This window comes from Microcebus murinus, chromosome 5 (genome assembly GCF_040939455.1).
Source record: "Microcebus murinus isolate Inina chromosome 5, M.murinus_Inina_mat1.0, whole genome shotgun sequence".
Lineage (NCBI taxonomy): Eukaryota > Metazoa > Chordata > Mammalia > Primates > Cheirogaleidae > Microcebus > Microcebus murinus.
Window position 1 is genome coordinate 4,856,683 of NC_134108.1, and position 20,822 is coordinate 4,877,504.

At 47.2% G+C, this 20,822-nt stretch overlaps 1 protein-coding gene and 1 long non-coding RNA gene across 9 annotated transcripts in view; both read right to left on the bottom strand.

Moving 5' to 3' along the window:
* The window catches only part of QKI (QKI, KH domain containing RNA binding), a 160,807-nt gene extending 158,544 nt beyond the window's left edge, over positions 1-2,263 (bottom strand). For 2 of the 8 annotated variants that reach the window (XM_012745611.3, XM_076002807.1), the window contains exon 1: positions 1,799-2,262. In XM_012745611.3, coding sequence (XP_012601065.1) covers positions 1,799-1,940 — 142 coding nt within the window. In that variant the 5' untranslated portion in view covers positions 1,941-2,262. The other 6 variants (XM_012745612.3, XM_076002804.1, XR_002223932.2 and 3 more) reach the window with 5 other exon arrangements.
* Positions 2,264-10,990: 8,727 nt separating this feature from the next.
* Positions 10,991-12,150, bottom strand: LOC142870916 (uncharacterized). The gene is made up of 2 exons (XR_012919239.1): positions 12,071-12,150; positions 10,991-11,258 (listed from the first exon to the last, which is right to left on the bottom strand). It is a non-coding gene; the product is annotated as an uncharacterized LOC142870916 (long non-coding RNA).
* Between the last annotated feature and the right edge of the window lie 8,672 nt (positions 12,151-20,822).

The following is a 20,822-nucleotide window of genomic DNA, read 5'->3' on the forward strand; positions in this document are numbered from 1 at the left end:
GACAAATGAAATTATCTATAATTTAAGTTTCGACTAAATTTAATATAGGTCAGATTATTGAGTATATTACACATTTCATTCCAAACAGTTCCATGGTTAAAAATAACAACTGGCGCCCCTTAGCGCCCATGGCTGGAAATACTCAGTTTAAGAGTTCCAGCAATTTTTTTTTTTTTTTTTGACATTCCAGAAAGTTTTCTGCCTCCACAATCTTTCAAATGCCAACACAAATAAGAAAAGCAGAACCCCTTAAAGGGACAGCTCAAGTTTTTTTTCTGGAGCAACTGGCAAGTAACAGATTTTTTGTTCCAACAGCGGAAAATGTCCACTTTAATATGGGTTACTGCGTTATGCTTAACATACGTAAGCAAAACGAAGAGAAAGTAGTAATAACAGTTTTTTACTTTAAAATTGTTTCAGTAACTTTCAAGACAACAAAAGATCCTGTGATTTTTCTCTGGCCATCTTTTTATCACGGAGATATTTCCGGTCTTTTGTTCTTTAGTGACATTCCAACTCCCTAAGCTTCAGACTCCTTTCCTCCAGCTCTATTTTTAAAATCTCGAGATTCTTGTGGACAAAAAAATCTAAAGTCCACCGTCCATCTCTCCAACCTACAGCTTTCAATTTCCTTCCAACAGTCCCCTGGCGACACCTCTAAACAGAGTAAACAAACTGCCCGCAACTCGAATTTCAAAACAGACGCTTTTGTCGGTCATTTTCTTCTCTGGGCGTCCACAGAAACCCACAGCGACCAGAAATTAATGCTCCAGGTCACTGCCACGGGAACTTCTCAGAGAAATCCCAGAGCCGGCCACCGCTAATCTTGCCGTCGGTCGTCGCTCCCCGCGGCGCTCCACCGACCGCGCCTTCCGCAAACTTTCGCTCCGTCTTCTCTCGCCCTCGGCGGCGCCGCGACTCCCTCCCGCGAGCCGAGGCGGCGGCGCCCCGGGAGCAAACCCTCCGCCCGAGTTCTCCCAAACTCGGGACTACGTCCGGACCTGTCATCGCGGTATTTCGCACTCAGCCACCCCCCCACACACACACACACAAAAAGTGAAGTTAAACTCCTAACAGTTCTCGCTTCCCCAAACAAAAGGACAAAAAGTGCTTTTCGCTGTCATTTTGTCATCACCTTCGGCTACAGCAGCATTACTTTCGATCTCCTACGGAATTTCTTTTTCAATTAGCAAGCCCCACGCTGACTTCCACTTGAGTATTTACAAGCCACACAAACTCCAAAACACACACACACAAAAAACCCCACTAAACGCCCTCGTCTGGGAACCCCACAAAGTCCTCACGAGAGGAGGGCTCCCAGGCCGAGGGGCTTGGCGGATCCGCGCCCGGAGCGGGCTCGGAGGCCGCGCGGGGGCTGGGGACACGCGTGTCCTCTAGGCCGGCGGCGCGGGCCCTGCTCCCGGGGAGGGCTCCGGGAGGACCACCGAGCCCGAACCGACCCCTCTCCATTTTCGGGAACGTAACCGTGAAAACTAGCGGGGCCGGAGGGCTGGCCCCGAAGCCCTCCCCTGCGCACAAACTTGGGCGCCAGGGGCGCGGGGTCCCAGCCGAGCGGGCGGGGGGCGTCCGGCCCCTGCGGGTCCGCCCCGGCCCGCCCGCCCGCCCGCCGCGAGCCGGGCCCGGCGCCTCCTTTGTGCGCCCTCCTCCCGGCCTCCCCGTACCCCCGGGCGCGCGGTCCCGCCCGGCCGTGACCTTCCCGCCCTCCCCACCATCCCGAGCGGGGAAAGGGGGCCGCCCCCGGCGGGGTTCGGGGGCCCGGGCCCGAGAGCCGGCTCACCTTCGTCCAGCAGCCGCTCGAGGTGGTTGAAGATCCCGCAGAAGTTGGGCAGGCTGCTCATGAGCTTCTTGTCGTTCATCAGCTGCATCAGGTAATCTGGGGTGGGCTTCGGCTTCTCCTTCGTTTCCATTTCCCCGACCATATTCCAGGCTCCGCAGCTCACTCCGCCCGCCGCCGCCGCCGCCGCCGGAGAGGAGGGAGGGGCGGGGGCGAGCCCCGGCCGCCGGCCGCTCGGGACTCGGCGTCCCACTCCGCGACGGCTCCCGCTCCGGCTCCCGCGCCGAGCCCCGGGGCGGCCGGCACCGCGCGCTCGCCCGCCCCCCGCAGGCACTTTCCGCCCGGGCCCGACGCGCTCCCGGCGCCGCCGCTCCTCGGCCGCCGGCTCGGCGCGTCCCTCACGAGGCCGGCGGGCGGGAGGCGGGTCTCGGCGGGCCGAGTGCGGGCGCGGGCCGCTGGCGCCGGACGAGGAGGAGCCGGGGCCGCCGCTCGTTCAGATGGTCGCGCCCGCTCAGCGCCGCCGCCGCCTGTGCCGCGGGCTCGGGGTCTCTCTGGGCTGGTCCCCGCCGCGGCGCCTCTGCCGCTGCCGCCGCGCTCTGACTGCGCTCCTCCTCTTCCTCCTCCTCCTTCTCCTCCTCCTCCTCCTCACTCACTTGGCGGCGGAGTTCGCCTCAGTTCAGGCGGCGCTGCCAGCGGCGGCGGCGGCAGCGGCGGCGGGGGGGAGGGGCGCGGCGCGGGGAGGGCCGGGGGCGGGCGGCGGGCGGGGCCGCGCAGGGCGGCCGTTAGCGGGGCCCGGCCGGCGCGCTCCCGCTGGCCGCCGCCGCCCCCGGCCCGGGCGCCGCCGTGCTCTCTCCCTCCTCCCGCGGGCTGGCCGGGCGGCCTCCGGGGCCGGGCGGCGGGGGCGTGACGGGAGGCCGCGCTCGGCGAGCCCGGGCCTGGGCGCCGGGACGGGGTCTCCACCCGTGCGGGCGAGCCCGCAGGGAGGGGGTGGGTGTGGGCCGCGGAGCCGACCGCCGGGGAGGGGCGGCGAGGGGTGCGGTGGCCGTGCTTTCCACAGGGCGGGGGCGCCCGCCCCCCGCGCTCCCGCCGCCGTGGGCCGCAGGCGTGGTCCGGTGGCGGGTTGGGCGGCAGGAATTCCAGCGGGGCGCACCGCGACGGTGCTGCGCTCGCCGCAGCGCGATCCCTCCGCCTCTCGTGTTACTATAGTTTTTTTTTTTTTTTTTTAATAAACCTCTCACCCACCCTCTCCGTCACCCCTAGAAAATAATTTTTTTTAACGTCCTGTTGCTTCACGGGGGACTTTTGGGGTGGGCGTCACGTGGCCAGACACGTAGCCGTGGGCCTGGAGAGCGCGTGCGCGCGTCGAAGCCGGTGACCACGCCCCTTCCGAGGGTCGCTCCGCCCCCGCCAGGCCCCGCGAGCGCGCGGTGGGGGAGGGGGCCCGGAGCGCGCCTGCGTGGGGCGGGGCCGGGCCGGGCCGGGCGGTTCGGGTCGGAGCCCTGGCCTGGTGCCCGCGGTGCGGGGGGCAGGGGTCTCCAGGCCGTTAGCCCTGGCCGTCGGGCCCGCCGCGGCGCCCGTCTCCAGGCACAGGCAGGTCCTGAGTCGCGGCGGCGGCGGCGCGCTGGTGGTGCGGGGAGAGCGCGGCGAAGGGGTTCGGGGCGCCCGGGCCCGGGGCTGCGGGGCGCCCGGCGGGGCGCGCCGACTCCCGCTCGCTCCCGGACGGAGCCACGCGTGACGGCCGTCCCGTCGTCTCCGTAGCTCCCTTCGGCGTTAGTGATTTGCCGGGGCGCTGGGAAGCAGCACAGCTGGAAGGGACCGCGCGGGCGGCCCCCGCACGGCGCAGGGAGCTCCGCCGACGGTGCGGGCGCGCCTTTAGGGGCAGGCTGTCCTGGTGCACCGTTCCGTTATTCTGGAAGTGCATTGTAGTCAGAGGTGAGCCCCGCGCTTGGCTCCGCAAGGAGGGGACCCGCCTAAACGGCGTTTGGAGCGTTTCGCTTCGTGGTGGCATCAGTATTATTCAGTGACAGAATGAGGCTGCAGTGTGAAATACAGAGCATGTACATAGTTTGGAAAGCTAAAGTCAACATTTGTTTTTACAGACAAAAAAAACAAAAAATGGTAGGCAAGAGGTTTTTCCATGCAAGATGATGGATTTCAAATATTTAGATTTGTTTGGGAGGGTTTTCTGAGCTGCTGCAATGAAGTCCTCTTTGATTTATAGAAGTTGTCACTGAGTCTGCATGTGCGTTTTATTGCAAGTCCTTTATAACATGTTCAATTAATGTTGACAAAATAATGTAAAACTGGCCGTGGTGAGAGTATTTGTGGCTGATATTTTCAGTTAATCATGTCTTACTGTCTTACTATGTTCTAAATGTGAACTTAAGTGATTTTAGTTGTAAAATTTTGCTTCACACAAATTCCGAGGTGCACTTCTAAGTTTGAGTTGTATTGAAGGTACTAAAGGAATCTCAAACAAATAACTCTTGAGTGGCCAGTAGCTTCTGGCCTTTTCATTTAAAGAACACAAGAGTTCACTTTTAAAATTAAGTTACTTTGGTAGAGGGAATGGTATTACCTTGATGAAGAAAGTTTAAAACATCTAACTCTCAAAATATTTTAAATTCTCCAACAGCTATAGCTGTTTATAGACCCATAGAATATTCACCTACCTAATTATCTATGTAAAGATAAATTGTATAAATGCAGGGAATAGTAAATCAAAAGCTGTTTCTTTAAATAATGTAAAGCAGGCTTCCTCAGTACCTAGAAAAATGTTAGTTTTAAAGTTGAATTATTCATTTGACCAGTTAGTGTAAAAGATGCAGTCTTCCCCCTTAATTTGCTCGGTTGTTTATTAAGCTCCTAGGTCTTGTGCTAAATGGCTTTACCTATATATCTCATTTAATCATCAACCTCGTGGCTTAGGTTATACTGTCATCCTCATTTTAAATAACCAAAAACCCAAGGAGAAAGAGGTTAAATAACTTGCCCAAGACTATAGTTAGTGAGTCCTGAGTCTGGGATTCAAATCCAGTTCTATTTTATTCTAAAACCCATGTTCTCTGTTTTTTTGATGACCCTATCCAGTAAAACAGCTTGAACCCTGTGACAGTATTCCACCATTTTTGGCCCATAGAAACCACCATTTCATGAGGCTCAACCACTTATTTAGTTGAACCAGATTAAAGAACAATAATAGTAATACTCACTTCCTGTGTATTAAGTCCCTTATGGTTACAGCATTTGATAACACAATATTAGGTAATAAAAGGTAATATTAATATATTACCTTTTTAGATATATGTAGATGACTTCTCTGCTCACAGTTCTTCAATGGTTTCCTCTCTCAGAAAAAAAAAATCTGAGGAGCCCACCAAGGCCCATGAGCTTAAGTATGTGGCCCTCACACGTATCTGACCTTATGTCCTTGCTCTCCTCCCCAGCTCACTTGGCTCCAACCCCCTGGAATCCCTCTGGATCCTTAAACATTCCAAGCATGCTCTCCTATTCGAGGACTCTGCACTTGGGGTATCCTCTCCTTGGAAAGCTTTTCCCCAGGCATCTGCAAGCCCTGCTCCCCCACTTCTCAGGTCTTACCAGAGCAGGCCTCCCTTGGCACCTTATATAAAATATGCATGCATGTATACACATGCATGCACACTCCTCCATTATTCTGTCTACTCAACCCCCCCCCTTTAATTCTTTTCACAGCATTTATTTCCACCTGACATGTTACGATGTCTATGGCTCAGTTTGTTTGCCTCCTCCCACTATGCCACAAGCTCCATAAGAATAAGGACTTGACTTTCTTCTTTTTGGGAATTCCCAACATCTAGAACAGCATATAGTAGGCACTTATTAAATATGTGTTCAAAAAGAAGTACTAAGTACTTGTTATTTACCAGGAACTCTAACAAACCTGTACCTACATTGTTTTCATCCTCACAGCAAGCATTTTAGGTAGGCATGACTAGCTATATTTCAGAGATGAGACGGCTGATGCTTAGAGTGGTAAGCAGCTAGTGAAGGCAGAACTGGGTCCACACAAGGTAATGCCTCTCATTGGAGACAACTGACCTATCTCCAAGTAGCCACAGTGTCCCTTGCTTCTCTCTCGCAATCCTGCCTCACGCATTCTAGGTATGTATTATAGGGTTAGTTACCCAACATATGACAAATGCAGTGAGGAATAAAAAATTGGGGGGGCTTACCTTAAAAAATTTCAAGTTACTGTGGAAAGACTACTTAATTATGTTATTACAAAAATATCTTAATCTAGTATTCAAAATAAGTTACAACATACACTGAATATCTATATGGATGAGCTTCCATTTGAAGATCTTAATAAGTAGCTTTTTTCACTGTGAAAAATTATGTCATCTAATATGTTGACACTAAAAATGGTTACATATTCTAACATCAGCAGTTAACCAGGAGTGGGAATATATTTTCTGTCTCCTAAATTTGATTGGCTATATTTGCTTACTGCTGTTCTTGATGCTTAAAATACAAAATTACAGTACTCCAAACGTTTATCACCACAGAGTTTGTGCAGGAACTAAAATTTTCCTCGGACTTAAGATTCTGCATTTAATGGCTTTTTGTCCCAATGATTTTTTTAAAAATCTTAATCCTTAAATTTTCCTTAAAACGAATGGGACATTCTAGTATCTTTGTAAAGTATTAATAATTGTTTATTGTCTCAATAGATTTCTTGAATATCCTTTTTAATTGTGAAATGGCTCCTCAGGTACTATTTCAAAGACTGAAAATGAAACATTTCAAGTTAGAATATCTTAATCAAATATTTCCAGTACCTATAATATGTAAATCCATGTCATTAACCCATAACTAAGGTGCTGACAGGCTAAGCTGGAAGTTATTAGCATGTGCAAGTACATTTGAAAAGTTAACTAGTAACTGCTAAGTAAGGGCCAAAGACAACATGCTGTAAAAATGTCAAATGAGCACTAACATTCCCTGCCTGGAAACCATAGCAAGACTTCACTTGGGTGGGTTTGATATGGAGGTGGAAAAAAGAGTAGAAGGGCTGGGAGTAGGAAGACTTGGAAAGTGGAAAAGTACCAGGCAGGGTAGGAGTTTCCACAGAGAGTGCCAAATGTCAAGCTACAGTGTTTTTACATGAAGATACTTGGGATTTTTTTTTTTTAATACAAGGAAAGGAATCAATCGGATAGTAACATGGATTCCTTTCAGTGAAGTATATTTATATCTCTTAGTACAGACACAGTATTTGTAAAATGAAAGGCATTCCTCTTCATATCAGTTCTAATATTAATTGTGCTGCCTTTTTAAACCACTAACATGATAGTTCCAGATGTAGTACTAACATTTTATTAATATCTTAACCCACTGCATGGCAGTTAAACGTTAACTGATGGTGTAAGGTTTCTACTTATTTGACCCTAAGTGAAACTTTAGAGGTAAAAATATTCTCAGCCAGGATGCAGGCCCTTCTGCTATGTAATCCAACCTTTATTCCAAATTTAAACGGAAACTTCAACTAAAAAACAAAAGTGTCTATTAATTATAGGAATATGAGTGAATTAAAATGAAATTTGTTTTGATCCACTTTCAGACTGGCTTGTGGTTTTATTGTTGCAAAACAATTTCAGTAGTGTTCCCCTGGACTAGGTTCATTTGTTTACTTGTTTTTTTGTTTTGTTTTTTCCTTCAGGATCTGGATCCTTCAGGATGAATCTATGGTTAGATTTTTAACATACTAAACAGATACTGTTTGGTTCATGATCTCTTAGTTAGTTTTAAATAACTAATGTAGGTAAACATTTTTACAAGCAAGATAAATGACTACTCATGTCCCCGACATTTAATCAAATGGCATTATCCTTTATTAAAATTTAACTTATAGCCTAAATGTATTTTTCCAGTAATTTCTGTATGTCCAGGCCTTCTGAACTGAGTTCCCCATAGGACCAGGGAGAAACTAAAAAGAAGACTGACATAGAGAGCCCCAGTGGACTGTCAGGCACTTGAGTTGCTGAGTACAAGACAGCTCTGAGTTAATAATTATCCCCATTTTACAGTTGGAGAAGCCAAGGCTCAGAGGGTTAACTAACGTGTGACTCACATCACACAGCTAGTAAATGCCGGGGACAGGATTCAAACCAGACCTTCAAAGTCCTGAGTGATTTAAGGCACACTGCTGGTCCTTATGTAAGTTAGATTTGGATATTCCAGGAGCTGTGTCTTTTAATGACTGAAAATATCTACCATCTTTGAGTCTCTTTTTTTTTTTCACTATTCTAATTGATGGTACTATTGAATCTTTTCAAATATTTATTGAAATACTGCTAGTGGTATATAGAGAAAAGATTGCTGTGCTGGGTATAAAAAGGCCTTATTAGTTCTCTCCTAACAAGCTATATCGCAGTAACTCTTGAGTGAAAGTCGACCTAAGTGATCTCAGAAGTCTTCTGAAGTTCTAAAATTCTATGATTCTAAATAAAGTGTCCTCATTGAGGTCAGCAAATTGACTATGTTGTAATTTAATGTCTATGCCTAGGAAAACCCTATACACAGGAGGTCGGTCATGTAATGGCAATAAGAAATTTACTTTAAAATCTTTAAGAATCTCCTAGCACTCTGGGAGGCCAAGGAGGGCAGATCATTTGAGCTCAGGAGTTCAAGACCAGCCTGAGCAAGAGATAGACCCCGTCTCTACTATAAATAGAAATTAGCTGGACAACTAAAATTATATATGTAAAAAATAAGCCAGGCATGGTGGCGCATGCCTGTAGTCCCAGCTACTCAGGAGGCTGGGGCAGAAGGATTGCTTGAGCCCAAGAGTTTGAGGTTGCTGTGAGCTAGGCTGATGCCATGGCACTCTAGCCCAGGCAACAGAGTGAGACCCTGTGTCAAAAATAAATAAATAAATAATTTAAGTATCCAGTTTTGCACTCCTTGAAATAAAACATATTTTTAAAGGATTTTTGCTTCCCTTAGACAATACAATATATTTGGCTGAAAATCTTACAGTTTTATAATTTCCAAAGGGTTAAGACCAAATTTCTTTGTTTTTTCCAACACAATAAAGTAGAGCACTAAAAAATTTCATCTAGAGCTCTTCATGGAGAAACGTACTACAAGTAGAGCATAAAAATTCCTTTAAGGTAGAATTCAGGTCTTATTCCTCTTTCTGCTCTTAAAATGCTTTACGAGTAGTGCACTTTCAATAACTACTTGTGTGAATGAACCAAAGGAAAAAAGAAAGAAACACGTAGACACGCTTGGACTCCAGGGAGGGCAGGCAGGCAGCTGTGCCAGCTGCTCACAGCAGCATCTGAAAATCCGAAAGATCTCTTTGCCTTCAGTCATAGAGGGAAAATAGAAGGGGGAGTGGAAGCGGGGAGCTGAGCGTGTGACGCCGTGTGCTCAGCTTTTGCAGTGTTATTCAGCGATTTTCAAGTAGTTTGGCGCGTGAGAGACGCCTCGCTCTGCAGGAAACGCCGTTGAGGCAAGTGGGCCCCAGCACCCAGAGCCCCCTGAGTCTGTAACAAGGCAGAAAGTGAGCACCTCTTGTTTAAGCATCAGAGGGGCTTATGTCGCAGCCATGTTTTATCAGAGTCACCGTCGCTTTGTCATGTACTGGGGTATAAGATGAAAAGCAATTATTTCCAGCGCCGATATCCACCCAGAACACACCAGCACAGCTTTATCAGTTTTTAAATTTTGAGATATTCCCACGCCACTCAGTGAGCAGCCAGGGTCTGAGCGACTCCGCCCAGCGTCTCTTGCAGAGCCCCTGCCACTCTGCCCTGCCCCAGCAAGCCCACGGGGAACGCCTGGCACGCTGTCCCCACCAGGGCTGGCCGACCCTCCCAGCCTTCGGAGCCCATGCTGGAGCAATTGCTACAAGGCTTCTGATTATTTGTGTCAGCCTCTTCATTTGTGTCGGCCTCTTTACATATTTAGGAAATTATTTCATATCTTCATCTCCCTTGAACCTGGACTTGCTAGTCTTTACTAATTGTAATGAAATGGATAATTTTTTTGTGTTGAAAATATGTATAGGTTCTTTGGGCATATATCCAGCTTTAGAAAGGTTTATGGAAATCATGTTTACCCAGTTAGAAAGAAACACCAAAGCCTTCAGTTTTACTTTCCTTCTTTCCGCAAATTATGTGTTAAAATTATATGTTTGGTTGTTGCCAAAGCTGAAAAGTGATTCATCCTCCTCGTTATGATAAACTCTTTGTATTTCACACCAAAGAAGTATCTCCTGTTCTGCTCTCTCCTCAGTCCTGTAGAGCCATTCATGTTCCTTTGCTGAGCTGTACAAGTAATACTGATGATGCTAGCATTTACCATTTCCTAATTATTCTGTCTAAGCCAGTCTGTAAAAATGTGTTACAGTTACATTTTATAGATCTTCAAGGGCCACTGATTTGATTAACTGGCATTAATTACACTGTATTTTCCTCAATATCTATTGGTAGTGAGCATCAATTTGGGGATGGAAATATAAAATGCAGCATAGTAAAATGAGTAACACTTTTTCTTTAACAGTTTTAAAATGCATGCCCTAAATTTATAGTGTGAGCCTGGAATTAAGTAGTAGAGAGAAACTGCAAGCTGAAACTGTGATAGACACGGGACGTGGCTTCGCCCGTGCTTGTACCGTTTCTCTGTCCGGGTTAAGCTATTAAAAAAGCAGAAAGAACGTGAGCACGGAATCAAAAAACACACTGTCGAATTGTGAAATCGCGCGCGAGAAAAAGGACGCCGATTCAAGGAGTTTAAAGAGAGTCCTGTACACTCTCCCATCAGCTGACATGCCAGTAATAAACCACCTCCTCCCCGAGTTCCTCCCCGGGCTGCCTGGCTGGTGGTGGCAGAGGCAGCAGGCCTGCCTCCGTGCCAGGTTCTTGACCTCTGTAGACCAACAGCCAGGCTTGACTTTCTCTCTCCCTCAGCTGACCAGCTTTCAACATTTCAGCTGGTCCCATGCCTGATTTCATGAAGGCACACTTGCACTTAATCAAATGGCCCCAACCAGGCCCTGTCACCCTGTATGTGAGTCTAAGGCAGTAAGAGGCAGGCTCTCCCAGTGTCGGGGCCACTCAGCACGGAGCCCTCTGGGGGAAGGAGGCCTTTCATCTCTAGGCTCAGACAACTGGTTTGGGGCCCTTTTAATAAGTACTTCCTTCTACATTGTGAAAGTATGAAATAATAATAATAATACCTTAGCCCCACAGCATAACCAGCTGCCAAGGTTACACTGATAATGTAGATATGCATTGTCCTGAAACCCCAAGCATTGCCAAGTCCTAAAACATTCCTCCTGAAGAGTCTGTTGGTCCTCTAAAAAGGCAGCAGAACACAAAGATCCAGAGATGTAGCTGAAGAGGCCTTGGGTTCAAATGTTGGTCCTGACGCTTACCAGAAGCTACTTAAACTCTTCATACTTCTCTTTTCTCACCTGTAAAATGGGATATGCAACATAAGGATATGAGTGCCTAGCAAAAAATGCCTGGCACACAGTAGGCTTCCAATAAACAGCATCACTTTAAAAATTTAAAAGACTGGAAGGCCGAGGCGGGCAGATTGCTCAAGGTCAGGAGTTCGAAACCAGCCTGAGCAAGAGTGAGACCCCGTCTCTACTATAAATAGAAAGAAATTAATTGCCCAACTAATATATATAGAAAAAATTAGCCAGGCATGGTGGCGCATGCCTGTAATCCCAGCTACTCAGGAGGCTGAGACAGGAGGATTGCTTGAGCCCAGGAGTTTGAGGTTGCTGTGAGCTAGGCTGACACCACGGCACTCACTCTAGCCTGGGCAACAAAGCGAGACTCTGTCTCAAAAATAAAAAATAAAAATAAATAAATAAATAAAATTGTAAAAGAATGAGGCCTGGATAGAGTTCATATGTATCAATGCACATGTGTTTTGGTATGTGTGTGAATATCTCTACATTGAAATCTTCACAAAGCTAAAAGTATTTGGTCATCAGTTTTCTGCTGCTTCCTATTGCACAAACCATTTCCTGTTCCCAGGACTGCTGACACGAGGAAGTAAAAGGACAAACAAGCTGATGAAAAGGAGCCTCGGTCCCAAGCTGGCTGTGTCGTCAGCTGCAACAGGAATTGATCTAAAGCTGGCGGGGGGTCTCCATGCCCTCCAAGACCCAGTTTTCAGATGCCAGACAGTAGAAGCAGCTCCATCGTGGTGGTACAAACATGGAAAAGAAGAGACTGCCTCCCTCCTGCCCCTGCCCTAGAAACAACTGACCTGGCAGTTGGCAGAGGGAGCTTAGAAGATCACATCTTCTGCAAGCTCTAGGAGCCAGGTGCACAGACACTGTCCTCAGAGACTCACAGGAGCTCACCATGGCGCCTACATAGATTCCATTATGATGTTCCAGCACTGACAGTTGTGAGCTGACCCAGGGGCTAAAATCTGATGTCCAAACAACTGTTGGGCTGCCTTATGCCAGTTCAAGGACTTTCTTCAATCCCTGCCCCATGGTTGCCACCGCTACAAGTATAGGAGCATGAAGGCACCCTAAGGGCATCGCCCTACCTGACCACTCAGCAAAACCATGCTTGCTTCTTGTCTCCCCAGACACTGGGTAAGCAGTAGCAACACGATTTAATCAGACACCATGGGAAAAAATAGCTCTTCTTTTGGGGAAGTTAAAATCTGAGAGTGGAGAGACAAAATGTACATACATTCACAAGTGGCTTCTACAGGTTGGTTTTATTAGATCTCATGTGAAGTGGCTGGACCACATTGGCTCCTCTAGGGCCTCTGGGCCTTCCCTGAAGTGAACTTCATCTCTCCAAGTGCATCCCTTGGAAGTCTCAGCTCCAGCAAGACTAGGTCTCTGGACCGTGACTTTCATATCCCATCGCCTGCCACCCCCTCCCAGCCGCTGGGTCACACATGTAGCCTCCAGAAAATTTACCAATGGAGCCCAAACTTTCTTTCTCTCAGTGGTTTTCAAGGTATCAAAGTAGTTTTCAGCACATCATTTCAAAATGAAGGCCAGGGCATATACAATCAAGTCAACATAGTTGAAAGGAAAAAAAAAAGAAGCTTTCAAATAAACAGTTTTGAGAGTCAGCTATGAGTCTGGCTGCACAGTGAATCACACACTCCATTGTAATACTAATCTTGAACAGAATTTACATTTGCATCATGTGTTTTCTTGCTCACCAAGAGGGCGACATGTTACCAATAGATACCTGGGGATGTGATTCAGTCTGAACTATAATTGAATCCCTGACATTATGAGGGACTTGGTAAGAGTTTTCCTCTTGAGATCTATTTTTGCAAAAGTGATTTATTGTAACTCAGTATGCAATGATTATGCACGAAGTAAGGGTAATGCTATAGACCACAGCCAAACGCTTAAATGATCCGTTTTTACAGCAGATTTCCCCAAAGCAAAATCTTCGTCACATCAATGAGCTGACATTCACCGAGTAAGTGACACAAATATGAACTCAGCACAAAGCCCTCCCTCTTGGTGCTTAACCCACCCTCCCCCCAGCCTCAAGTTCAGCAGCTCCTGCCTCTGTCTTCTCCCATTTTCTCTGTCCTCATCATGGCCCGGGGCCCTCACATCCGCCCACAGCCTTTCCATGCAGCGTCTCCAAGGGGCCATGAGTTACTCTAATCTTAAAACTTGCTGGTGTGATGTGATAGCTTTCTTATTTATAATACAATGTGTGCATATTGGCACCATAATACGCACACCCACTAACCTTGTCCTAAATGCCTATCACTGAACTTCCTGGGTGTAAGACTTTGCTAGCATCTTAACAGAGCTCTTTTAAAAAGTAGCTAGCATATAATTTATCACTGTTATTCACCCTCCATTTGACACTGTTCAGTAGTCTCAAATTTGTCTTTACAGCATTCATTAATGATGCCATTCTACTAAAGGAAGGGAAAGGGGATTGCATGAGGAAGAAAGGGGCAAAAGGAAAAAGGTTCAAAAAGGCAAACAGCCCCACCCCCAAAATCTCCTTTGCTGAGAAGTGAACAAAAACAGTTTTGTTTTTCAGATTCTAAACACAAATACCACTTCTTGCCTGCTAGCTCAATAATTAGCTCATCTGTGTCTCAACCCCATAGTGTTTTTGTGGCTCCAGTCCTCCTGTAGATCCTAGAGTTCATGTTGGTTCCAGGCAGCTCAAGAGGACTTAAAGATGCTTTGCCCTGTTTGAAATCATTGACAAGGTCTGGTCTGCATTGTTGAAGAAAAGATGCTGGTTTCTAAATTATGTTAACCAAAAGAAAATATTAGAAAGCATTTCAAAATAAAAGGGTGCCTGGATTTGTCATTTACTTTTAATAGAAATTGAATGACATTACTTCACAAAACTAAAAAATGCTATGATTCACTATATCTTTTCCTTCTTTAAGAGTCAAAAGGAGGCCCCAGGGCAAGGGAGAGAATCTTCCTGCTAATTAAACCTCACAGTTTGTCCTACCTGGGCCTGATCTGCACAGCAACCAGAAGCTTCCATGGCCCAGCAATTTCAAACAAATAGTTCAGGAACCTGTGTGCACACTTATCAGTGATGAGCCTCGGGTCATTTCAGCTGTCAAGTTGTCTCTGATCCCCAAATTCTTACAAGGGACATTTGCAAAGCTTGTAGTCTCTCCTTCCTAACTTAATTGAAACTGTACATGTGATAAAGAGGTAATTGCATGTCTTTTCCCCAATACTAACATGAATTTCTGCCTGACACAGATCCTCCTTGGGGCTGAGAGTTAAGTGCTGGAGGTCTCACAAGAACTGTGTCCAGCCCCTCTGTCTGGAGGCCTCTCTGGCCAGCTGCCATCCTACCCGACTCCTCCCACCTGCTTCCTCCCCTCCCCAGCAACTCCGGCACAGAGCACCTTACTTCTCCTTTCCAGCTGCTCCCACGGTTTCTCCACCTGGCTCTGCTCCCAGGGCCCACTGCAGAGCTGGACACAGCTTCCCCAACCTCTCCTCATCCACGCTACCTCCCAACAAACACAAATTAGAAAAAGTACAAAGGAGTTTTAATTATAGAAGGGTCCAAGAGTTTTTAAAACTACTAACATGGGGAAAATTACAAGGTTGCCAAGAGAAGCTCAAAAAACTACCAACAGTGGTTCTCAGAGCCTGGGCTCATTCACGTTTCAATAGAGACCTGGGTCGACCACGTTGAACATTTCCCGAACATTCTTATTTATCATTTGTACAGTTAGAGGTCCTGCTGGTGCTTTCTCTGTTACCAGGCTGTGCCTGGCTCTTGGGGGCCAGGCCCAATCCCTGCCCCTTTAACAAAGGAGTCCCCTTTCCTTTTGCCCCTCACAGGCCTCTCCCTTGGTCTGTAGGCTACTTGTTCTGACCTTCAGTTTGCCGCCCTGGTCCATCAGAGAGAGCCCCTTGGCTGAGGTCTCAGGGATCAGTCCTTACTACCCCTCCTCCAAAAAGACCTCCACTCTGGACCACGGTCTCCTGTGCACCCACCGGATATGTCTGCGCCTTCACACGGAGCAGGGTGCAGGCCTGGCAGTCACTGAGTTAATACTGGCGCGGCGAGGAAATGCAGCGTGATGACGGGAAGCTCTGTCTCTGCTGTATGGCACAGGGCCGGCAGCTCGATCTCAGCAATTCAGTTTTCCTCAGCTGCAAAATGGGGATACTAATAATACCCACTTTATCATGCTACTGTGGGGATGAAGTAACGCAATGACTATACAGCCCTTAGCATATGCCTGGAATGTAGCAATTATTCCATAAATATTGGCTGTTATAATTCTTATTAACATCTAGCTGCTACTTTTAGACTGCCTCCTCTTGTCATGCATAACTTGAGGCATTCGGGATACAAAGTTGAGTAACTGTTTCTGCCTTCAAGAAATCTGCAGGGTGGCAAAGTGGGCAAATACTAAAAATTACAAAGCAATTAACTAAGTCTTTTAATGAGAATATGCTCAAGGTCCTTTAGGAATGTTGAACAAGAGGAAACTAACTCCACCTGAGGACAGGGCTAGGGGAACATTGTGCGGAGAAGGCTCCTCAAGGAGCTGATGTGAGCTGAACAGGGAAGGACCAGAAAGGAGTGGGGGGGGGGGTGGAAGGAGGAAAGCTGTTCCTACTGGGCAAGACCCAGCGAGCAGTCGGTGGTGAAGCTGGGCCTGCCCGCCCTGACACTTGGCTGGTTCAACCACGGCTCTGATTTAGCTGGTGGATCCAGTCTCCTTAGTGGCCATGTGGATTCAGTGGAAAAAAAGAATTCTGGCACCCGCTTCTGTAGACATCTCTCGACTTCAAAGCTCTACTTCCAGATGAGCCTTACTTCCAGGTGCTGTGCTTAACCAGAGAAACGTATTATTCATAAAAATGTGGTTGCCGCTGATTGTTTTCTAAGTGCCTGGGGATCCCTGGGCCTTCACAAACATCATCTCATTCAGTCTCCACAAGGTGACCCCGTATGGTCATCTTGACTTGTGTCAAATCCTGGCTCCAGCAATTTCTAGTTTTGCGACCTTGGGCAAGTCAAGCAGTCTCACTGTGCCTCGAATTTATCTCCCAGTGGGGATGCCCGTCCCACCTCACAGGCAGATGGCGGGACGCTATAGAACGGTCGCTGGCACACAGTGAGAACTCAATAGTGGCTGTCATTCTGCCGCTCCAGTGCCTCTAGGTTCCAGCCATTCATGGAATAGTGCTGGCTGCTGAGGCAGAGACGGATGGTGGCTCACCAGAATTCACATCCTCTTCTTCCTGGGCACGTAGCTAATCTACATTCCCGCCTCCCTTGAAGTTAGGTATGACCGTGCACCTGAGTTCCAGCCAGCAGAACCTGAGATGAGGCACTGTGCAGCCATTCCAGCCCTGGCCCAGGAAGTCCCGCCCCTGTCCTCCACCGTCATCATCTCATGCAGGCCAGCCGGAAGGGACAGGTTGAAGGCCAGGTTGAAGACAGGGGGGCCCAGAATGACTGCAGGGAGAAGGGCCATCCTTCCAGCCTTCCCACTGCACACTTCTGTTGCCTACATAAGAAATGAGCTTTTATGCATTTGGCTGGCAGCCTGGCAGCCCTTCCTGATAGAGCTAACGCACACTGAGCTCAATACAGGGGCAGCCCTGCAGGACAGTGTGGGAGATCCACTTGTTGTCTACCAGCATATTCCCCTTTCTCCTCCTCCTCTCCATAAGAACACTTGTCTTGTTTTGTGGGAAATCTACAGTATGATTTGGTGTGGAAAATCTGCAGACAGTCCACACACGGCCCAGGCTCCACGTCCTTGGTCACGGTGACTGGTTCCAGGATAGCCACCTGACCCAAGGCAGGCCAGTCAGTCATTGCTACAACTCATGCTGAAGCTTTCAGGAGAAAAGGGATCTCTCCTTTCTGGTGAGACTGCTGGCTGTACAGGATGAAGACATTTTAGGGATCCTAGTGGTCATGAAAAGAGTTTGCCAAAGAAAGATGTTAACACTGAGAAAAGCAAAACTGATCTGCAAGAATATTTCTTTATGACGTCGTTTGAACTCCCACATCCATTAATGTTTGATTCATATTTTTCAATTACCTTGGCCAATAAATCTCCTTTTTGTTTAAGCTGATTAAAGCTAGTTTTCCCAGTACTTGGAACTGCAAATTACCAATTTACCAGCTTTGCCCATGGCCCACGGTTCCCTTGGGCCTCTGACTCAGACACACTCCCTCCTCCCCCAGCGCCTGCCCTGAGAGCCGGCTTGATAATCCCATCCTCACATTACATAACATATTAAAATTCCTTAAATAATAAGTGACAGTAATAGGCATGACTTCCAGGGAAAAAGGGTTAGTCGAGCTCACATGTGGTCTTACCAATAATGCCCATTCTTAGGGAGGCAGCCTTGCTATACATGCTAAAAAAAAACCACAAGATCCTATTGTAACCAACACATTAGAACTACCTACATTTTATTTATTGCACTGAATTTTTGTCTTATTAAAGATTTCTTTAAGTAAGTGATGGATTTGGAGGGTTTGGAAATTTTTGCCAATTTCTCTTACCTATTATTTCCTTGTAACAGAATTTGATTAACAATACTTCTACATGTTTTTCATTTAAAGAGACCTAGTTGCAACTCCAGAGATTTGCAAAATGGGAAATAACAATATAAATTAACTTTGACCATTAGTTGGACACACTGTTCTCCCAGCCTTCCCTTTAGTCTTTTGATCAAATTCAGTGTGTCGCCAAATATGTGATAGGATAGTCCTGTAAAATATGTAATCTACTTGCTTTATCTCAAGCACTGTAAGGTATTCACCAGGCTTTTGTTTTTGAATTTTATTTTCAAATTTTACTGTGAAATTCTTGTATAAACCAATCCCTTATCAAAACAGAGAATTTCAAAAGCCGCTCAACTTGTTGCTATCATTTTCTTTCGTTCTGGTGAAAACCACCCTGGCCATTTGAAGTCCAGGTTTTCTTTCCCATATGCATTTCCAGGCTTTGAGTTCATTATTCCAGTGAAACCACACTTAGGAAAAAGACTCTGATAGCCTCATCTTATCTCTTGAATGTTACCTGCCTTCACTCCCCCTTGCCCTGCACACCCAGGCTCTTCCAAAATCAAATGCCAGGAGTCCTGACTCCTGAAGAGAATTCAAGAATGGAGTTTTCAAACCTTTGCTTATGCTGCGGGAAGGGGAGAATTGGGAGTTCTTGTTTAATGTGTACAGAAGTTCTGCTGGGGATGGTGGAAAGGCTCTGGAAATAGATAGTTGGTGATGCTTATTACACAATATTGTGAGTGCAGTCAAATGCCACTGAACTGTGCACTTAAAAATAGTCAAAACGGTCATTTTTATGTCTTTTGTCACAATAAAGAAAAACCTTGCTCATGCTTCCTGTCCTGTGTATTGTATAAATCACTAAATATAGACGCCTCACTCATACGGATAGCAGCAACGAAGAAGAGTGCAGAAGTCAGTTCCTCTGAAAAGTGCTCTCTCTGTGGAACAAAGCACACTCATCTCTCCGCCAACTCCCTTCGGAAACCGGCTCCGTTCGCGCATGCGCAAGAGGAGACCGGGCTGCGCGAGGGCGTCCCCGAGCCCACCGGGTTTGCGTTCGAGTTTCCACCACCTTTTTCATCCCTTGTGCGCTTGTCCCGACGCACATGCAGATTAACCCAGACCAGCTCCACGCGCCGAACACCCTTCTTCCACTCTGGCTTGCAAGGCGGGAGGCGCGTCCCAACGTGCGCGCGGCTGCTCTCGCCAGGTTCCCGGCCGCTCCCGGAGGGTGTGCAGGGACCACGTTGCCCCGCGCGCGCGCGCACTCCCGCGCGCACCCGCGGGCGCGCCCTCGTGCGCTCACGCCGCGGGCCCGGCGCGGGCGCTCGCCACACGGTTCCCGCGCCCTGGAAGGAGGAAGGGCGACGGGAAATCTGTTGCCGGGGAGAAATAAATGGGACAGCGCACACAGCTCGGCGCAGAGAGAAGGGACAAAGCTTCCTCTCTGCTTTCTGGGGTTGCCAGTGCGGCCGCTGTCTCCAGCCGGTCCGAATGTGAAATGAGACGTGGTCGTTGGCTGCAGAGGGGGCCAGGCCGGCCTGGCTGTGCCCAGCGGTGAGAAGGATTAAGGACAGAGTTTCAATATTGGAAAAAAATAATAATAATAATAATAGTTTATTTGAAAACAAAGAACCAATCGACATATTCTTTTACGCGGTGCTTTATACATGTTCCTTCAGCATAGATTATTTGGGAATGGACCCCTAAAAGGGTGGCTGGGGTTTTTACTGGACTGCCCATATACGGTGTCTTCTTTTCCTGCCTTGCCCATGGCTTTTAGATACTGTTTTCGTTAGGCTAACTAAATTCCACTTTAAAGCGAATTCACCCTAAATGCGTCTGCATGAAATTATACCTAGTCCTGGCTTAGAGTGTAAATCATCTTTAATTACAGGTAATCTTCATGGTATTTTAACAGATAGGATAATATATGAGCACACTGGAACCGAGGTGCAGACATATTAATGGCCTTAATATCACACTGCCAGAAAGTCATCTTTGCAGCCTTTAATCATCTCCCCAGCCTGCCCTTCCCTTCTGCTCTCAGGTGAGCCCGGGGTGCCCCAGCAGCCGGTCCTGCTAGGGAAGTGCCCAGGGAAATCGTCTTTCCTATATGTGCGTCAGGAAACTAGGATGAAAAGTATACTTCATCTCTTCATATACAAAGAGATTAACATTTTATTTGTCATTTTTTAAAATTTATTCTGGGTTCGAGAAATAATCGGACTAGCTCCTTTCATCCATCTTCACCCAGGGTGCAAAAAATGTTGGGAACTCCTGCCTCAGGCCCCACGGCCTCCCAGACTGCTTCTCTAGCTGAAGGGAGGCACAGCAGACAATAAATCTCCAACTTATGTTGCGCACACAGAAGGCTTCCCTATACGTTTTTGTGACAAGCTAAAAATCAGCTGTTGATAATATTTCTTGCACAGTAGAGTAAAATGCAGAACCTACTCTCCTATTTTCCAGCCCCCGCCCCCAAAAATCTGGTCACTTGTTTCTTAGTTATTCCAGAAGTCCAGATAATAACTGACTTTAGTCCATTTATGTAACTGTTGTTATAATCTAAGCATTACATATTCTTAGCTTATAACGAGGGAGTCTTTAAATCGGTTTCATCAATAAAAACAAAGATGAAAAGTTCACACAAAAAAATTTTAACAGTCTTTAATCCACTGACAGGGAATTGTACTCACTCAGCATTATTTCCTAGTCATTTATTACTTACTTGTCTGAATGAATAGGTACTTGGCTAGATGTAAGTTTAAAGAAGACTATATCTAGGTTTTTAGAAGAAAAATTTAGTGAAAGTGTTCAAAAATTGTCCCAGATTCGCCCCCCCCCCCCGGGGGGGGCGGGGAAATGCATTGCATGGAAGCTATTTCAGAAAGGCATTTTGTAGAAAACTCTGGAAATCAATACTGGCATTCGGTAAACTTTGTTAAGTGAATGTTGCATGGCTATGGTCAAATAAG